At 34.3% G+C, this 20,200-nt stretch overlaps 1 protein-coding gene across 1 annotated transcript in view; it reads left to right on the top strand.

The window, feature by feature from the left end:
• Window positions 1–20,200, top strand: part of LOC150090960 (heat shock protein 60A-like) — a 118,642-nt gene that overhangs the window by 56,089 nt on the left and 42,353 nt on the right. The window contains exons 8-9 of the mRNA XM_090373599.1: window positions 7,655–7,862; window positions 12,588–12,725. Coding sequence (XP_090229725.1) covers window positions 7,655–7,862; window positions 12,588–12,725 — 346 coding nt within the window. The remainder of the gene's footprint in view (window positions 1–7,654; window positions 7,863–12,587; window positions 12,726–20,200) is intronic.

The raw sequence follows: 20,200 nt of genomic DNA, 5'->3' as shown, positions 1-20,200 counted from the left end.
CAGAGTTGATACGTTGCTCTGGGGTTACTGTTTCCCATATGTAGTACTTTACATTTGTCAGTGTTAAACTTCATTTGCCATCTCTCAGCCCATCTGCTCAACCTTTCCAGATACTGTTGCAGCAGCATAGTGTCAGTAGTGTCCTTTAACAACCCTGCCAACCCTTCTATCGTCTGCAAACTTGGACATTAAGCTTGATATACCATCATCAATATCATTTATAAATACAGAAAAACAACAATGGACCCAACTCTGAACCCTGAGGGACTGCACTAATAACATTAGTCCATGATGAGCAGTGTCCATTGATTACCACTCTCTGTATTCTCCCCCTCAACCATCCCTTTATCCATAGCAGCAATTTGCCTCCAATGCCACCCTGCTCCAAGTTGTGCAGCTGTCGTCCATGTGCAACAGTATCAAAAGCCTTTTCTAAGATCGAAATGTATAATATCAAAGTTATTCCCTGCATCCAGTTCTTTTATGACTGCATCATAGTATCCAATAATATTGGTTAGGCAAGGCTTTCCCTTAACAAAACCATGTTGTGTCCGAGCTATAACTGAAGTCTTGTGTAGATGATCCTGCAGTGCTTCTTTAACCAGTGCCTCCATTAATTTTCCTGGAACAGAAGTTAAACTCACAGGTCTATAATTACTTGTGTCAGCTTTTGTTCCTCCTTTGTGAATTTGGGTCACATTTGCACATCTCCAGTCTATGGGTACCTCTCCTGAGTCCAAAGAAGCTCTCATAATTATTCACTTACTTCCTTTAATATAACTGGATAGTTATATTGATTATTACAAAATCATCTAGCTCACTGCCAGAGTTTACTTCACCTCTGGCATTCCCCTTTCTGAATAACTCCTCATGTGTGAATGTAGATGCAAAATACTCGTTTAGTTTGTTAGCCACCTGAGCAGGATCCTCAATTGTTGAACCTTCAATATCCAGTAGACCAATCTGATTCATCCCTTTCCTTCTAGAGTTTACATAGGTAAAGAACTCTTTTCTGTTTTTTTTTTTGCATCCTTTGCCAAGGATTTCTCATAATCTGTCTTTGCCTGTCTAATCTCCTTTGTGAATTGGTTACAGACCAGCTTATATCTATCATAGGCTTCCATGTCACCCATTAATTTATGTGTATCCCATGCATTTTTCTTCTCCGCCATATATCTCATTAGTTCATCTGACATCCATTTAGGCCTAAACCTTGAACAGTATTTCTTAGTTGGTATGTAAAGCCTAGAAGCTTCCAAGGTAAGTTCTTTGAATGCTTCCCATTTTGAATTTGCTGTTGGTAACATCATCAGTTGATTCCGCTGTATAGAATTTAAATACTGTCTCAGACCATTGCAGTCGCCTTTACGAAAGCAAAATGGTAGTTACCTCTTTGAGTAAATCCCACTTCAGCACACTGTGATCACTGCCACCTAGTGGTTCCTTTATGTGCAGATTCTTAATGCATGAAGAACCACTACTGATAATCAGATCAAGAGTATTACTCCCTCTAGTTGCCTCCTGAACATGCTGATGTAGAAAATAATCATCCAATAAATTCACCAATGCCTTGCTAGTGTATGAGTGACCAACCCACAAATTCCAGTCAATATCTGGGAAATTAAAATCCCCCATTATAAGACTCTCTGATTTACTGGCCCACTCTATTTCCCTGTGCAGTTTCTTATTATACTCATCAGAGTCATTAGGCATATAGCACACTCCTACTCTCAATTTTGATCTCCGATTGCTTATGTCACACCAAACTAAATCAACACTGCAATGTCCAGCGATGTCGACTGGCTTTACTTCCTTGGATTTTATGTGTTTCTTAACTAATAGCATAATCCCTCATCCCTTCCTATCCTGTCTGTCCTTTCTGTACACATTGTACTCCCCAAATTCCAGTTCTGCATTCCTTATATCTGTGAGACACACATCTCTGATATCCCAACAATATCTGCCTTTGATGTTTTGAGCAATAACTCAAATTCATCAAATTTATTTACTAAACTCCTAGCATTGGTGTACACGCAAGTATACATGCACCTGTTCCTATTCTTAGCTACTCTAACACAACCCATGTGTTTACTTGTACCGCAGTGACTCCCAGCAGTCTCTGAAATATCCATTACCTTGTTTTCCAGGCTGCTGCTCATTCCAATAGAAGCAATGCAAGAATCACCTTCACCTCTGCCAGTGGCTACTGTTAATGTATTAGTTGCTTTAAATTATTCGCTGTATGATTCCTTTTGCCTCAAAGGTGGTACTTTTGCATATGTCTGTTCCAATATTCTCTGTCAGAGATTTGGTAATTTGGAATATCCTCTGGCTTAAAATCTCTCAACCTCATTCTCTCAAATTCATCTGTTGTCTCTACTGTTCTCCCAGCTGCACTACTCACTTGGAGCTCTTTGACTTCCTCTCTTTGCAAATTGACTTACTCAAGTCCAACTTCCCTAACAGTGAGGTAATTTTCCTTGGTTATTTTGATGTTCACAATTCCAGCTGGCTTCCGTTTTCTAGTTACACCGACCCAGCTGGTCGAGATGCTGAGGCTTTTGCAATTACTAATGACCTTGCACAGATTGTTCATTTACCTACAAGAATACTGGACAATCCTAACCATACAGCCAACACGCTTGATCTTTTTCTCACAAACAACCCTTCTAAGTACATGGTTGAAGTGAGAGGTCCTTTAGGCACCTCAGATCACAACTTGGTTATTGTCTCATCTCCAATGGAGCCTTTATTTCATGGCTATTCCCAACCTTGTATTGTTTGGCATTACAAGAATGCAAAGTGGGATGACCTGCAAGATTTCTTTTTCTTGGTCAAATTACTGTTTCAAAGCTTCTGATGTCAACTCCTTCCACTATTCCCAACACATTCCATTCAATTCCTCCTGTGGTCTTCCCTCAAAAGGATGTCAGAATGATTTTGACAAATCTTGATGCTAAGAAAGCTCCAGGTCCTGATGGTATTTCTCTACTTGTTCTCAAAACCTGTGCTGCTGAACTCACTCCTGTTCTTTGCCACCTTTTTTTTCACTTTCTTATTCCAAAATTCCAAAGGTGTTTTATCCCACACTCCACTTTAAAATCTTGTCTTTTATCTTAACCTTGGTTTTCCAATAAATATGCTAAGACTGTTCAAGAGAAGAATATTGCATATCATAATTGGCTTATTTCCAATTCTTCACTTTCATTTTCTGCCTACACCAAAGCTTGCAACAATTGTAAAGCAGTTATTAATCAGTCCAAACTAAATTTTGAACAGGATAAGAGTAGAAAATTCGCTTCTTGCCAAAGCTATTGGCCACAACTTTTGCCCATCTCTGCTTCCACCTCTGTCAAAACTAGATGGTTCTGTTGTCACTTCAGCCAAGGATAAAGCTGACCTGCTAGCATCCCATTTTTCTTCCAGCTCATGTATTTATGATCTTGGTAAAACACTTCCCACCATTCCCAACATGCTCCATTCAGTGCCTCCTGTGGTCTTCTGTCAAAGGGATGTCAGAAGGATTTCTTGATGGTATTTCTCCACTTGTTCTCAAAACCTGTGCTCCTGAATTTACTCCTGTTCTTTGCTACCTTTTTTCACTTTCTTATTCCAAAGGTGTTTTTACTTCTGCTGGGAAATTTGCTCATATCCAGCCAGTTCCTAAAAATTGTGACAAATCCCTCCCATCCAATTATTGTCCCATTGCAATTACTTCTACTCTTTCTAAAGTAATGGAGAAATCAATTAACCGCTAACTCCTAAGCTACCTAAAACCTTTCTGATCAACGATCGCCAGTATGGATTCTGTCAGTGTCAATCCACTGGTGATATTTTGGCTTATGTTACCCATTTATGGACTAATTCAGTGGAAAGGTTCGGTGAAACACAAGTAGTTGCTCTTGACATCTCAAAGGCTTTTGATCGTGTTTGGCATAAAGGTCTTCTAAACAAGCTTCCATCTTATGGTTTGCCAACTGTTTTTAGTAATTGGTTATCCAGTTTTCTCTCTGATCGCTCACTGAGGGTGATGGTAGATGGCTCTCTGTCTTCTAACTTCTCCACTAATGCTGGTGTCCCCCAAGGTTCAGTTCTTTTCCTCTTGTATATTAATGACCTTCTTCCATTGACTGGAAATCCTATCCATAGTTTTGCTGATGATAGCACATTGCATTCCGCTTTCCAGTTCGAGAAACCTTGCCCTGCTCAAACAGCTTCAACTTCTCGAATATCTGCTACCAATTGCTTAAATGCCGATCTCTAGGTAATATTCCAGTGGGGCAAAGACAACTTAATTGATTTCAATCCTTCTAAAACTCAGTCTTGTCTTATATCTCGCAAAAAGAATTCTTCTGCTCCTATGTTTATCTTTGGTGACACTCCGATTCCTAGGCAAGATGATATAGATATATATATATATATATATCTCTTTTGGGGATCACTCTGACTTCTAATCTCTCTTGGCACAAGCAGATTACAAATATTGCTTCCTCTGCATCTAAAAAACTTGGTTTTCTCTTTCGCTGTCGGCGCTTCAAATCGAAAATCCTCCCTATCATGGAATATTGTTCTCACATCTAGGGGCTGTGCCTCCAAAACCTCTCTCAGGCTTCTAGATATCATTCAGAAGAGGCAGTTATGTTAATTAATGACTCATCTCTAACAGAGTCTCTCCACTCTGTCTCATAGACCTACTGTTTCTGCTGAATGCTTTTTCTACAGATACTTCCATTGGCTTCTATAATTCCCGCTCTCTTTTAAAACAGTCCGAACCTGGGCCGCCACCAGCCAACATCCATTTACCGTCCAACTTCAAATTCACAGAACCAACTTTTCATCTTTCTTGTTTGTAAATTAATAAGAGGAGTTTACCTCAAGGTAGTACGTAGAATACTTCCGTATGATACCCTCCAGAAATTAAAACGGAAAAAACGAAAAAATCGACAACTTACCGGTACATTAATTGTTTTAAATTGATTTTGAATTGTGTTAAATTGATTATTTAATTATTTATATTTTACTTTAATGTACCGGTTAGTTGTCGATTTTTTTCGTTTTTTCCGTTTTAATTTCTGGAGGGTATCATACGGAAGTATTCTACGTACTACATTGAGGTAAACTCCTCTTATTAATTTACCAATATTATTATCTACGTAGAACATATTGTGTATTACAGCTGTGATTCATACTATCTTCCTTGTTTATATTCATTCAACTGCTGTTTTCTGGTGCAACCTTCCTTCATATGTATTTCTTGAAAATTACAGTCTATAGAAGTTCAAGTCTAATGTCAACAAATATCTTCTTTCATTGTCTCAACCTCCAACCCAAGCACGGTACAAGTTCTGATACCTCTCGTGTTTGGGGTTTTCATAAAAAAAAAAAAAAAAAATATATATATATATATATATATATATATATATATATATATATATATATTCTATTAAGTTTGGAAGAAAAATCTGGGAACAACGTTCAGTCAGTTTTGGAGTAATTCTGACTGAAGCTATTAAATGCCTTCACTTTACCCCCTCCCCCCCAAGAATGAAGGTTGGAAAATAGTTTTTATTGAATTTAGTTTTCAAAAGTAACTGGGAAGAAAACCCATTTAAACTCCAAAGCGATGTTTTAATTAAAGATAGAATCACCAAAGTCTTGAGTCCTCAATTTATTAAAAATAATTTTAAATAACTATTACAAAATAACTTTTGTTTTATTTTTATCATGAGAGTTCTGTCTGGACAACTTGTTGCAAGAAATATTTTATATCTTTGTTTAAAGCCATTATATTATATTATATATTATTGTTTTACAATTGTTATTAAATTATAATAAAGTGAATTTATTAAATATTTTATATTAAATTAAATTAGATTAGAAAGTGCTAAACACTGCATAAGGTTTACCAAATTGCATTTATCATCCAAAAGTTACCTATTTACATTATAAGCATAAACTTCATTCAGTTACGAAGGTAAGCTTCTCCTATATTGCTTTGGCTGATCTGTTTCAGTCATTATCAAACAGAAGCTAAAAAAAGAAAAGAAGAATGAATGAATGAAGGTCGCAAACAAAGTTGTTAAATGTTTGCAATCTTCAGCGATTCCAAACTTTTCTACAGTTTTACTTGTTTGTGGATGAATGGATTTTATATTAAATTACTTGAAATGAAAGCACTTCATTATACATTTCATGGACGTTTTCTTCTCTGCATCTCTGGTGGTTGTAATCATGCAGTTGCACCATCACAAAAAAAAAACACCAAAGTACCAAACTGAACCTGTGCTGCATGCTGTTTAAATATTATATTGAATTTTATATTGTTAATGAAAATTAACTTTATTTCAGTCTATTTTTGGAAAATGTTATGTAGTAAAATTTTTTTTGCAGTATTTAGCATTAATAATCGAATGGCCAAACAATGCAAGGAAGCTAGTCTTATGAAAAAAAAAACAAAAAAAAAAAAAAAACAACACACAATCAACCATCCCTTTCCTGGCATTGGTAGATATCCATCGAGTTCCTCTTCCCCTTAAGTTCATCAACTCTGTTAGGTAATTTATTCTTGCAATTAGCTGAAGGCAAACTTCCTAAGAGCCAGCACATTTGTCTCCCACTCTTCAGTTTATATTTATGCCTCTTGAATTTTATTGGCTATCACCGCTATGTCAGTGCTCAGCTCAACTAACAGCTCAACATCATGGAGATGTTGGTTGAGTTGTAATAACAGGCCACTGTTATTTCTGTATAAAGAGGTTAAATTATGTCTTTTTATATATTTGACTACTTTGACACATCACTTACTTTGGCCCTTTTAATATTTTCCTATTTCTTTATCTTTTTCTACCCACTTTTCCCAAGTTTTTCGCACTCATGGAATTTCCAAGTTTTGCAAAGGAGACCCTTAAGTAGTGTACATGTAAAACCTTAACTTTGCCACAAATTTTTGTTCTTTCCCTTTTCCTCCCATGTTGCATTTTCTCTGAACCTTTAGGGACTCTTCAGTGCTGTCAGCAAAAACCCTTTTAATGGATTATTACATACTTTTCAAAATGATCATTTATTTTTAAACCAAGTCTTCAGTTCACATGTATTTAATGTTAGTATTCACTTAAATTATCATACATTATTAGTTATCATACATCCTTTGGTTCCTGAAAATCTGATAATTATTTAGTGACATAGTATATTCTTGTATTAAGCATATACATTATGGTTCTGCTTCCTCTATCTGTATTGCAAGAAATGTTCCTGCTTTCCCTCCTGTAGAAGTATTTGGAACCAAAACATTCTGCCCCAGATAACCCAACTAGAATTAAGTGTTCCCCCTTTTCAATTATACCCAAAGTGCTGCTGTCAGGAGGGTCTTCTCAAAGCACCTTAAAAAAAAAAAAATTAATATAAAGATGCATATGATTTTCAAATGAGATTCATTTTTCCACCATTCTGCAAACATTCTTATTTCATTGTTTTATTTGACTGAATAATTTAGGCCTAAATTAGTCAGACTGGATCATTATATGATCACACAGTAGTGTGATCATATAACGAGCCACACACTACTCTTAATATTGAAAAATATTACATACTATTCATTTATTTGTCTGTATTTGTGTATATACATTTCCTAAAATTTAACTTTAAATTCTGTTAGGTTAAAAGTGGGTCTGCCAGTTGCAGCTGTGAAAGCTCCAGGATTTGGTGATAATAGAAAGTATACATTGTATGACATGGCTATTGCTACTGGAGGCATAGTCTTTGGAGATGACAGTAACTTGACCAAACTGGAAGAAGTTCAGAAAGAACATTTAGGAGAAGTTGGAGAAGTAATCATAACAAAAGATGATACGCTTTTGTTAAAGGTATGTTAATTACCTGTACTTATGTGAATACAACACTTGTAAGAGTGCATTTACACTGACAACAGATATTAACACTGCAGGCAAATCTCGCGACAAGACATCTTTGAGCCAACTTGTGGCAATCAGTGTGTCTATGCTCATGGCACTTCTCCCATTTATATTCACACTAGTCATCAGTTTGCTATGAGACAGGGGAGTTTGTGTGTCACTACTTTTCTTGTTGCTAGTATAGTTAGAGGAAAGAAGGAAAAGGACAGAAAGCAGAAATTGCTGGCTGAAATAAATTATTGCAACAGTAAACAAATAATTTTCTTCTTTCTTTTGTATGAATTTTCAAAAATAGGACTTATTTTTTATTTATGCTTAAATCTGTACTGTTAGTAATATTGTTTATTTTATTGTCTGCAGTTCTCCAGTACAAAAAAAAAGTATATTTTGCCCCATTCTGTCTTTTTCCCAAATGTATTTAATTTGGGGAAAAATCAAAATAAGTGAATTTAACCCAGCAGTGCTTGTGCCCCATGACTGTAACAAACATGGTCATGTGGTATACAATAGCCACCCAACTTTTTTTTTTGTTTTGTTTTTTTTTTAAATGCTGCTTGAAGTACACCAATGCTTGATCAATTTACTAATGAACTGCAATATTTGTTAATGTGATTTTTTTAATGAAAAATTTAAGAATTTAAAAAATGTTGTTTTTATATGGATTATTTAAAAAATAAAGAAATAAAACTTATTAGTCACAAACTTATTATTATTAAACTTATTATTAAAATATAAACATGAAATTTATAGTCACTTCTGTTTTCCTGTTTAGAAAACTATCAACAACACAAATATTCAAACTTATGTATATGAATGTATTAATTTGTCTTGTCAAATAAATAAAAGGACGAAACATATAAATAATGAGTTAATTAAAACAAGAACCATGTTATATCTATAATAAAAATAATCAAAACAGGAAACCATTTTACATCAATAATAATAGTGGCCAACACTATTTTTACTTCCACTGAGCTATATGCAGTCAATTTTTATGTGCAGAAGATTTGAAAAGTTGGGGAGGGTTAGCATGGGCAACCTTGTTTGTCTGTCTGCTTACCTTGTACCTGTCTCTTTTAGTAATGGAAAGACAGTTGTAGCATAAGTATGTGTACTGTTTACCTACATCTTAATTGTTATTGTTTATTTCTTTTGTGTTTTGCTTAGCATTGTATTCTTAAAATGTTTAAGCAGAAGCAAAGGAAGTGTCTAACCCTGACAGTTTCTGTATATGTGTGGATGGCTAACAACAAAAATTAAGAGGAAAAAAATCTGCAATATTACTGAACATGCATATTGTTTGTACTTTGATTGCAAGATCTGTGATTGGGTCAGAAAAAGAGCTCTATGTACGTGCTGTTATTACCTACACAACAGGAAGAGCTAAAGTATGCCTTTTGTTGTTAATTTTGTGTGGCAAGATCCATGCTACCACATTGATGATTGCTGTTTATGCAAGACAAAAATATCAGGAATGTTGGGAAAATGCAAGCACAGCATCAAATATCCTAACATGCAAGGTGTAGTTATTAAATAATGAGACTGTTTCAATAAAATAAATATAATGAAATATTTCATACTTTACAAATTATTCTCTACAAAATAGTTGCCTTGGACTTGCATAGACTGCTCCATATGTTTCTTCCAAGCACAGCAACATTTTTGGATGTCATCTTCTGTAAGCCTTTTTAATACTCCAGTATTAAAAAGGCTTAGAGAAAATTTAAAATTTTTCTGAATGTCTTCAATGAACTGAAAATGGGCCTTACGTACACTTTTCAGTTTAGGGCAGAGAAAGAAGTCACATGGGGCTAGGTCTGGTGAGTAGGGTGCATGTTCACACACAGGGATTTGTTTTTTGGCTAGAAACTGGCAAACAGAGCATGTTGTGTGCTGGAACATCCAACCGTCCTCCCACAATTCAGGTTCTGACAAGTGTGCGAAAAAATCTTTCAGATTTTTTCATGCATTCGTCCAAACTTCAGTGTAGTATGCTTGATTGACAGTCTGATTTGGTGTGATGTATTTAACCATAATAATTCTTTTAATATCAAAGAAAATAAGAAGCATGGTTTTAATTTTTGATTTTGATATTCTTGCTTTTTTGGTCTGGGGATTGTTTTTTCTTCCATTGCATTTGACTGCCTTTCTGTTTTTGGGTCATACTGGAACAGGCAATTTTTATCAAAATTTTTGGCACTGTCTTTGGCGCATACTCCTCGTGTCTAAATTTTCAGTTAAAATTTTTCAATTTCTTTGGCCATTCTGAGTTCTGATGCAACCATTCTAATGATTAAACGATGATCACTTCTAATCAATGTCCTTACCCATTCATATTTTTATCAGTTTTCATGGATACCAAATTGCCTGGTCGTTCATAGTCTTCCACATTCTCTCTTTCTAAAAATCTTTTATGCCAATTAAACACATGGCTCTTGTCCTAGTGTCTTTCCCATAAACTTGACATAACTCGTAACTTTCAGTCGTTGTTTTCTTTAGTTTTGTTAAAAATTTGAGGTTGATTTATTGTTTGATTCTTTTGTCTGTTATTTTTCTGGCAAACTGCAAAAACATAAGGTGATGAAAACCTGTCTTACTGCAAAGCAAATGAGTGTGTTGGAACATGACTTGGCAGACAACTAGGGTAAGGTTCAAGGTTAACTTCTGTATATATCTTTGTTTCATAGGTGGTGCTTGGTGAGTAGTGGCTGTGTGCACAGTTTCATTATTTAATAGTCATACCTAGTATTATCTACAAAAAGGCCTGTTCCATATAATGAAGTCCTTCTGATACCAGATCCTCCCCCCCCCACCCCCAAGATCATGAAATAAAGTGATGAATATAGTGAGGGTTCTTATATTGCTGACTTTGCTGGACCACCCACTTCAACAGATTTGGACTATCAACCAGAAAATTATGTGCCACACTCAAGTATGAAGAGTTAAATTTAATTTGATTTAGTGATTTTCATTTGTGATTTAAAAATTTATCAAAAGAACAAGCAGAACTCTTTGCTTTTAGATAACAATGGTGGAAATTACTTCAAGCAGGAACTAAAATTGCAGTACGTCAAAAATGTCACAAAGTGTTTTCAAAATATTTCATTATGGTAGACAATATGTGTTTCTGTGAAGATATTAGTGGTCTTCTGATGAACTAGGCATTGAACACAATCCTAATGAATAGTATGTTTATTGATGCCTGAAAATAAGTCTAAAATCAGTTTCACTGCATAATGGAAAGCATTGCCATCACCTATACTTCATGTTCTTGGCTTGAAAGAAACATATGAAAGTATGACTGAGATTCTGAGTGCAGTAAAGTACCATGACTTTGTTTGGAATGTCTGTGATGATCTTAAGGATTATTTGTTGGTCTTGGGGGGGGGGGGTCACAAAATGCTGTTGCTTTCTCTGTTTGTGGGGAAAGTCATGTAACAGAAAAACATATTATTCAACATTGGGAAAGTCATGTAACAGAAAAACATATTATTCAACATTGGGAAAGAGGTAGGAATTTTTACCAGGGAGAAGTGATAGAAATATGTTCCACTGGATGAACCAAAAAAATCGTGTGTGTACCCTGCATGCACGAAAGATGTTTTATGTGTAAACCTATCAAATTTTTATGATGACACCTACTATATTTTGAACAGCTAGAACCAAAATTGTGAACGATGTAATTTATGCTCACACCCACTACTTACTCTATCGAATTAACATTAGTGATAAATAGGACACACACACACACACACTGCTTACTCTACTGAATCAATGTTTGGAAGAGGTTAGGCCAATAGTCTAATTACCCATTTCATTGTAGCCATTTGTTGGAGTATGATTGCAACAATACGAGTATTTGTATTGTTACAAAGATATTATCATTTTGCTCTGTCATGCTTTTTTGCAAATTACACATGCAGCACTAACTAGATCTGCAAGAAACGACAGTATCTATGCATAATATGCTATCGAACTATGACTTGGCTCAGGATCTCAACGAGTACAAGTGCGAGATGGTAATGCTGCACATTCCATTTCAAAACGAGGAAACAGAGATACTGTCAAAGATGAAATATGTCAAGATCTATGATGACAATGAAGAGCTCATACTAGATCGTGAATTGTATGAATTAGACTTGAACTAACGATTGAAATATGTGCGACTCGTCTTAACAAAAATCCACACAGTTCCCTCTGAAATTTCGTGTTAAACAATATATGGCCTCAGTTCGTGCTTCTCGTTCAGCATCGTTAGAGTTAACCTTGTATACATATTATATTATATATATTATACTTTTACTATAATAACTAAATTACAGATGGATGTAATGTCCAATCTACTATTGATGGCATTAATCTGATCTGGCATAACTTTTACTTTTATCCCTATTTTTTATATACATATATATGTACTTATATGCATCTATGCTTGTTTTAAATAAACTTTTGACTAATGAAAACATTTTTTTATCCTTTGCATTCATTAGTTAAAAAAATGCATTTCTATAAATTTGGTGTATATTTTGAAAATCTTAGAACCAAGAACCCTATTTTGTATTGAATACTGTTTTTGATTATTGAGGCATTTTCTAGGTATGCATTAACTGCACTAATTGAGGGATCGCTGTACTTATTTACCAGGCATGATTTCACAATTTCATATATTATTTCTAGGGCAAAGGTAAAAAAGAAGATATTAACCATAGAATAGAGGTTATTAAGGATGAAAGGGAATTAACTAATTCTGAATATGAGAAAGAAAAATTAAGTGAACGCCTTGCAAGATTAGCAAGTGGAGTAGCTGTGTTAAAGGTAAGATTTAACTTTGATATAGTTTCTGTTAAGATCTAATATAGTGCAATTGATATAGTAAATTATTATTATTTGTGAAAGACTCAGATTGTTATAAAGTTTTAGATATTGTTTTTACCACAAAATAGATAACAGATAAAAAAAAAAAAAAAAAATAGATCTAGAATATTCAAAATGTTCCTTTTTTCTGAAGTCATTCTTCTGCCCACTCTCAATATCCAAAACCGAAAAATTCTGAACAATCATGGCTTGACTTAAAATTTTGAAAAATTTTAAGTCAAGCTCTTCAGTTGGCCTTATCACATGGAAGTTGGCTAACTCCTTTTAAAAAGTTTTGGCTTGGAAATTTTACCAACCACAGGTAGGTGTAGTTTTGTACAGCTAACTGCATTACAGCATAACAGAATAGTGATTATTTGTTTAATTTTCCAATGTTACTTGAACAGAAAGTGTTTTGTTCAGTAGTAAGTTATAAAATATACCCAACTTGTTGAGATTAAAAATATCCTTTGCCTCATATTTGTTAAGACTGGACTGTACAAAAAAAAACCACTTTGTGGTCTTGTCTTTGTCAGCTGATCCAGACATTTTGTGAAAGTAAATTATTCCTGTTCTTAAATCTTTAGAGCTGCTACTGCTGCATTTGAAGTCACCAATTTCATGTTGAAATTGGTGACTTCAGAAATCAGGGGTCCCCAACCTTTTTCATTGGAGGGCCACATAGAAAATTTATAACAAATGGCGGGCCGGAGTCAGTGCAATTTTGACGACTAAAAACACTGTAAACCAAAAAACGTAATTTTAGCGACTTCACCAGGTCAAACAGGGTGTACAAGATAAAAAAACTATAAAAAATTATAAACAAGGGATATTTATTGTAAATAAAAACATAGTCATATTAAAAATCAGTTTTTATTATTATAATCACATTTGATATTACAGAAATAGCAAATCAATGAGATGTTTGTAGTTGTTTTGATTTAGCAATAATTGAAATGTTAGGTTTAATAGTAGAAGTTCCCAATCTTAAAAAGTCTTGCAAATGTTCATCTGTCATTCTTGATCGATGTTTGGATTTTATATATTTCATTTTTGAATATGTTTGTTCACATAGGTAAGTGCTACCAAAAATAGAAATTATTCTTCTTGCTAATTTTTTTAATTCTGGAAATTCATTTTCTGTCAAAGTTTTATAAAAGTTAATTAATGTTTCATTTTTCATAATGTTTTCAGGTTATCGTTACTTTGAAGATCTATGATTTCTAATTGCAGATCTTTATCTATTTGTGAAACATTTACATCAAATGGATTCTGAAATAATGTAAATAATTTTCTATTGTTTTCGAAATCAACAAATGCTTCCATCAATAATTCAAGATTTTGGACAAAATTGTTGGTAGAAAAATCACAATTGGGCATATTATTATATAAACTTTCACTACACAAAAAATGGGAAAAATTATTTTGTTCAATTTGATTTTTAAATAATTCTAATTTTGTCTGAAATGCTTTAATATTGTAGAACAAGTCATTTACAAGTAGATCGCGACTTTGAAGTTTTTTATTCAATGTATTCAAATGTTCACAAATATCTGTTAAAAATGCAAGTTCCCATAACCATTTAGAGTCTGTTAATTCTGGGACTGGTTTTAATTTTTCGTTCATGAATATGTCTATTTCGGTTCTGAGTTGAAAAAATCTTTTTAACACATTACCGCGACTCAACCATCGCACCTCCGTATGATACAACAAATCACCATATTTGCTTTCGATTTCCTCCAAGAAAATTTTAAACTGACGATGGTTCAGGCCATTTTTGCATATAAAATTCGCAATGCTAATTATAGTCGACATGATTGAGTTCGAATTTACACCACACAATGATTGCTGGTGAATAACACAATGAAATTGCATAGGTCTTTCGATGTTTTTGGAATCAAAATATTTATTAACATGGCCGATGAAACCAATATTTTTTCCAACCATATTCTTTGCACCATCGGTCGTAATTGCTGTCAACAATTCCCAATCAAGCTGCAGGTCTTCAAACACTTTTGATTGGCTATAAAATATGTTTTCATCAGAGGTTCTATTCTTCAAGCTTTCAAGTGCAGCCAGTTCTTCTGTGACTTCAAAATTTTGATTTATACTGCTTATGTAAATGAGTAACTGTGCTGTGTTGGTAATATCTTCACTTTCATCAATTGCAATCGAAAAATTTATAAAATCTGCAACTTTTTGTTTCGGCTGATCTTTAACATTAGCAGACAAGTCTTCGATTCTTCTTGCTAAAGTTGACGACGCTGATAAACTTATAGCAGTGAAGTGCTTAACTTGTATCAGGGCATATTTTCTGCAATTGATAGGCACACTCTTTTCAAAAACTTGCCATCAGTAAAAGCCCTCCCTACTTCAGCAATGATTTGAGATGCTCGCACACTAGCTCTAATTAAATTTAAATTCTGATTAGTGAAACATGTCATCTGTTGTTGTTGCCTCTTGAAATCAAAGCTCAGCTCTTGTAATTTCTTGTTTCGCAACTCTCCTTGAAGTTTATCGTAAGTTGAGGCATGTTTTGTCGTATAATGCCGTTTCAAATTATATTCTCTCAACATAGAAACTGCTTCCTTATATATAAGGCAGGTACATCGGTTATTGTCCCTTACAATCGACCAAAGTTCATTGAAGACATGACATTCGGAATAAATTTTTCTTTTCCTTGACATCTTGATTCGCTAAAATTAAAAATTCAAAGTTAAATAAAATTAAAATTAATATGCATTTATACAAATAGCACTAATAAATTGTTGCACTTGGTAATCGGTGCAGTGGCCCAACGACTATGGTCTGAATGAGAATAGCTGACCAGGAGAAAGATTAATACGTGTACTCGTTTTTACATTGCAAACTGCAAAGAACTCATTGCATACAGTTCTTTCACTAATACTTACTTGATTAATATTTAGATTAGTGTTTAGCAATTGTTTTAACAGTCACTTATTTTAACTTTACTATTTCACTTTTTGACAACTCGTGTTCGCCGGAAATACTTGAGGCTATAAACTTATAGCCTTGGGCACTCGCACTGTTGGGATTTCCGACATCGCAAGAAACACTGCTGCCAAGTGGAAGTGCACAGAGTTGCAACAATGTTACAAAATTATATTTGGATGCATGTACATTTTTTATATTATATTTTGATTAAAAATATCCTTATATACGATATGTAGCAACCAAAAAAGATTTCTATAGAATAAATTTCATGAGGTGGATGAGGCGCCTCCATAGCCAGGTGGGCAGGAGTGGCAGTGCGTAGCACACACTTCTTGATTAGACCGGGGGTTCGAGCCCGTGACCACCAAATACGGAGGATGTGGAAAGGTCAGGGAATGACCACCGCATATCCCCGGAGCAATATGGCCTCAGTTGCTAATGCTCCTAAAAACCAAATAACAACAACGAGGTGGATGAAATAGTCTCTTGGGCCGGGTGAAATCATCTGGCGGGCCGGATCCGGCCCGCAGGTCGTAGGTTGGGGACCCCTGAACTAGATAATTAGCTTTTCCTTGCAAAATTGGACCTGATATTGGCAATTAAGATGCACACATTTGTTGGTACCACCTCAAAAAGTTTTTTTTTCAAGCTCTGTTTTTAGCAACATGAATTTGTTTTTTGTTGTTTTTCAGTATTGTAAATACTGTAAAACAACAAAAAACATGAAACTTTTTACTTTGTTTCATCTTATTGGATAATTTTCTTGTATAATTTTCAGTTTAATTTACAGGCATAATGCTCTCCGTTTATGCTGTTCTGCCATAACACTAGACTGGGTTTAATATAAACAGATTTTGAATTAATCTCAACGCAAACTCCAAAAAGATATCAGCTCAGATCCTTATAATGACAAAAGCACAAGAAATAGACTATAACAAAAAACTGTTTGAACACTGTTCAGCAATTTGCAACTGACTTGTAATTGATGTTTTTCAGAGTATTTATATTATAGCTACCATAAACTGGCTTTGTTTACATAAAAGCAAATAAACAAGTCAGTGTTGTTGTTTGGGAAATGCAGAATTGGGTGGTCATGCATGCCGGTCATGGGATAATAATAGAACAGTTATGCCAAGCTTTGTATTATTAACTGTACAAAATCATTCTCGTGTGGTAAAATGGACTTTGTGATAAATATTAACTGAATTTTGTAATAAATGAATATGTTTGCATATTCATTTATTACAAACAAAATTCATATTCATTTATTACAAACAAAATTCATATTCATCTAGAAAAGTCTTATCCTTTTTCGGAGGAACAATATATACATCATACAAATGAGATTATAGTGTACTTAGGTATCAAGGCCTGTACATGGAGTGGCTCCTTATTAGATACACGAAACATGTGGAACTCCCAGTTGCCCAAACAGCAAAAGGCGATTCTTTCCCATTTCCCAAAACAGCAGTGAAAACATCATAGCAAGGACTCCACTAATTTTTCAGTTATATTCACCCAGGTGATATACTGGCCCATGTACACTTTCTGGCATCTTATGCACTTGTAGAGTAGATGGTAGTAGTTCTTGATGCTAGATTATTCCTTTTGGTCATTATCCTAAATGTGTATGGTAGGAGGTATCATTGGAACATTTGAATAAATTGTATTTTTAAAATTTTTTTTTAGGTTTGGTTTGAGTAATAGAAAATACTTTATTTTTGAGGTTACAGGTTTCATTTGTAGTCATTTTTGCAATTGTGAAAACAGACTTCTTTTAATATGATAGTTGAAAGGCATAATGTGGAATAAATTGAATAACTACAAAAATAATAAAATAACATTTCTTCCATCTGGAGAACCACAGATTAATCAATTTACTGAAACCTAAAAGCATGGTTTACTGAAGTAATGTTTTTAACAAATAATAACATTTCTAATCCAGTTTTGATGTAATCCTGTTTTCATGATTTTTTATCAAGTCTACATTAGAAAATAAACAGAAGATAAATCAGTTTAACAAGATTGTTATCATAAAAGTTTCAAATAAAGGAATATTATTAAAAATTATAAGTATATTGTTTTAAAATGAAACATGATACACATTTTGAATGAAAAAGAAAATTTAAATTCAAGTTCTCCTCAATTTTGATTTTTCTTGAGCTTTCTTCCATGGTTGTGGAAAACCATGGAAGGATTTTGGGATTTTTTTAAAATTGATGGTTGAAAGTTTTTCAGTTTTTTCACTAGCTGCAAGGAAAAACTGAGACTGACCCTTGACATCTATACTCTTTTCTATCCCCTTTTATAACAGAAGTGCAAAATTTAAAAAATATTTTGTTTTGAAAATAACCAGGACCAGCCAGTATTAAAATTTTTTCAGGACTAAAATCTCTTCTAAAAATTCTGGAAATTGAGTGTGGAAATCTTAAAGGTAGATTAATCTCAATTGCATATCTGGCATTACTTTTTTGGAAATATTTGTAGCTAACATTTTGCTACACAGATGATAATCTAAAATGCTTAAATTTAATTTTTTGATGAATTTCAAGGTTATTATTGCAACACTGGACCAGAAATTCTTGTATTTAATCCTTGCAAGCTCTTGTGGGTAGCAGAGTTGGTAGGATTGCTGTGTGTCCCCCCACGCGGTTGAAAAGACGAGTTCGAATCCCGTCGATGGTGGGAAAAATTATTATGGGTCTTTTTTCACAGCATGGCTGAGTTAATCGGTCTTTTTTTCGAGTTAGTTGGGTTTTTTATTCCTGGAAACTCAGGGTTTTTCATCTAGCAAACAGAATATCGACCTCAGAACACACACACAGTTTACAGATAATACATGTGGAGTATTGTGGCCTTAGTTCTTAGGAGCCAATGCTCCTAAAAACCTAACAACCAACCAACACTTGCATTTTTTTAAAACTAGATAATTAATTTACTAATTTTTTTCATATTCTGCACATGGTTTTTTCTCAAGGTCCAATGATTTTTCGAAATGATTCCAATTCTTAGCATTCATTTTTCTTAACTCCACGTGGATGTGGAGTTAAATTCTGAAACAACTAGTGTATGGTCGAAAAACATATTTTTAAAATGCTTTTAATGCAGCCAGTTTTGAGTATTTCTTATTGAAGTTTTTTCTAAATTGATGGCTGGTGCATTTACCATCAGCTCAAAGGTAAGAAACAAAATGGGTTGGGTGTCAATTAAGAAATTCTGGATGTGGTGTTGAATTATTTTTGTTATATACAAAAATATTTCATAGATAATTAGTAATGAAGGAACTCAAATTAGTTTTCTGTCCTTTTTTTTGTCTGTTTGTAAATAATATTGATATAACAAAACCTTATCTATTTCATTTGATCAGGAGGGGAAAAAAAAAAAAATATATATATATATATATATATATATGTATATATATATATGTATATATATTCAAAGGTTGATCACTTGTGAAAATATTACACTGTTTGCTTTATGTTTGCATGCACAATGTCATCAACCAGTAATTTATCATTTCTTCTATTGTTTCTTAATTTCCCATGCTTCAATATGTTGGTAATAATTCATTATTGTCAGCATGTTGAATTAATATAACAGAGATTAATCATCAGTAGTGTGTTCAATATGATAGCATAATAATTGGTCCTTGAGGTTGTCACAGACATTCTCTCAGATATGCCAGACAAGCTGTACTTACTATCAGGGGGTCTAAAACGCTGATGGAACTGATATTCGGGTGACACTCAAGTCAAGTGGACCCAATTTTGGCGAAGTCTGGATGGTCTGTGACAGCCAAATCCTCTGCTTGCACCTTCACGATGGTGGGGCTGTTAGTAATCCTGGGTATAACCTCCTTGCACAAGTACATGGTGGGTGACCACCCAGGTGTGAACCACACCACATGGAGCAACGCTGCCCTTTGTTACCAGGCAGTACTAGGTGGCAGATGATTCTCATCAGCTGGTGCAATACCACCAATTTGCTTATTGGAGGCTTGAAGTGGTATAACCCATGTTAATCTCTAGAGCTAAGTTCCGGTCAACCCTTCCCTATCTCTTCCATCATGCACTATGATTGATGACTTTCGATGTTATGATGAACATCGTGGTGAGATCAAATGTTCTTTACATATCGAGGATACAGCTCTAAAACAGTGTTTGCAGGCCAGCCGCTAGTTAGTACACTGGACTGAAACTATTGGTAACTTTCTGGGAGGCTTCCGGATCAGCTAGGGTATAATCTTGCTACCTCTACTCTGCCAGATAGTGACTGCAGGGAATCCAAGTAGTATGTATGCGGGGAGCATTGTCGCAGCCACGTCAAGGATCTGGGTATATTCTTACCACATGTACGCCATATCCAAAAATTTCATTACTTCATACAGCATGTCGCACCCACTTTTTCTTACTATTGAATACACCATGAATTGTCAAACTAATAGAGCAAGTTTATCTGCGAAAAGATCTAAACCTCCCAAG

The sequence above is a fragment of the Mastigoproctus giganteus genome, chromosome 1 (genome assembly GCF_048544385.1).
Source record: "Mastigoproctus giganteus isolate SK-2022 chromosome 1, ASM4854438v1, whole genome shotgun sequence".
In the NCBI taxonomy this organism is placed as follows: Eukaryota; Metazoa; Arthropoda; class Arachnida; order Uropygi; family Thelyphonidae; genus Mastigoproctus; species Mastigoproctus giganteus.
The sequence above is the reverse complement of the archived record's forward strand: the minus strand, read 5'-3'. Positions and strand labels throughout refer to the sequence as shown.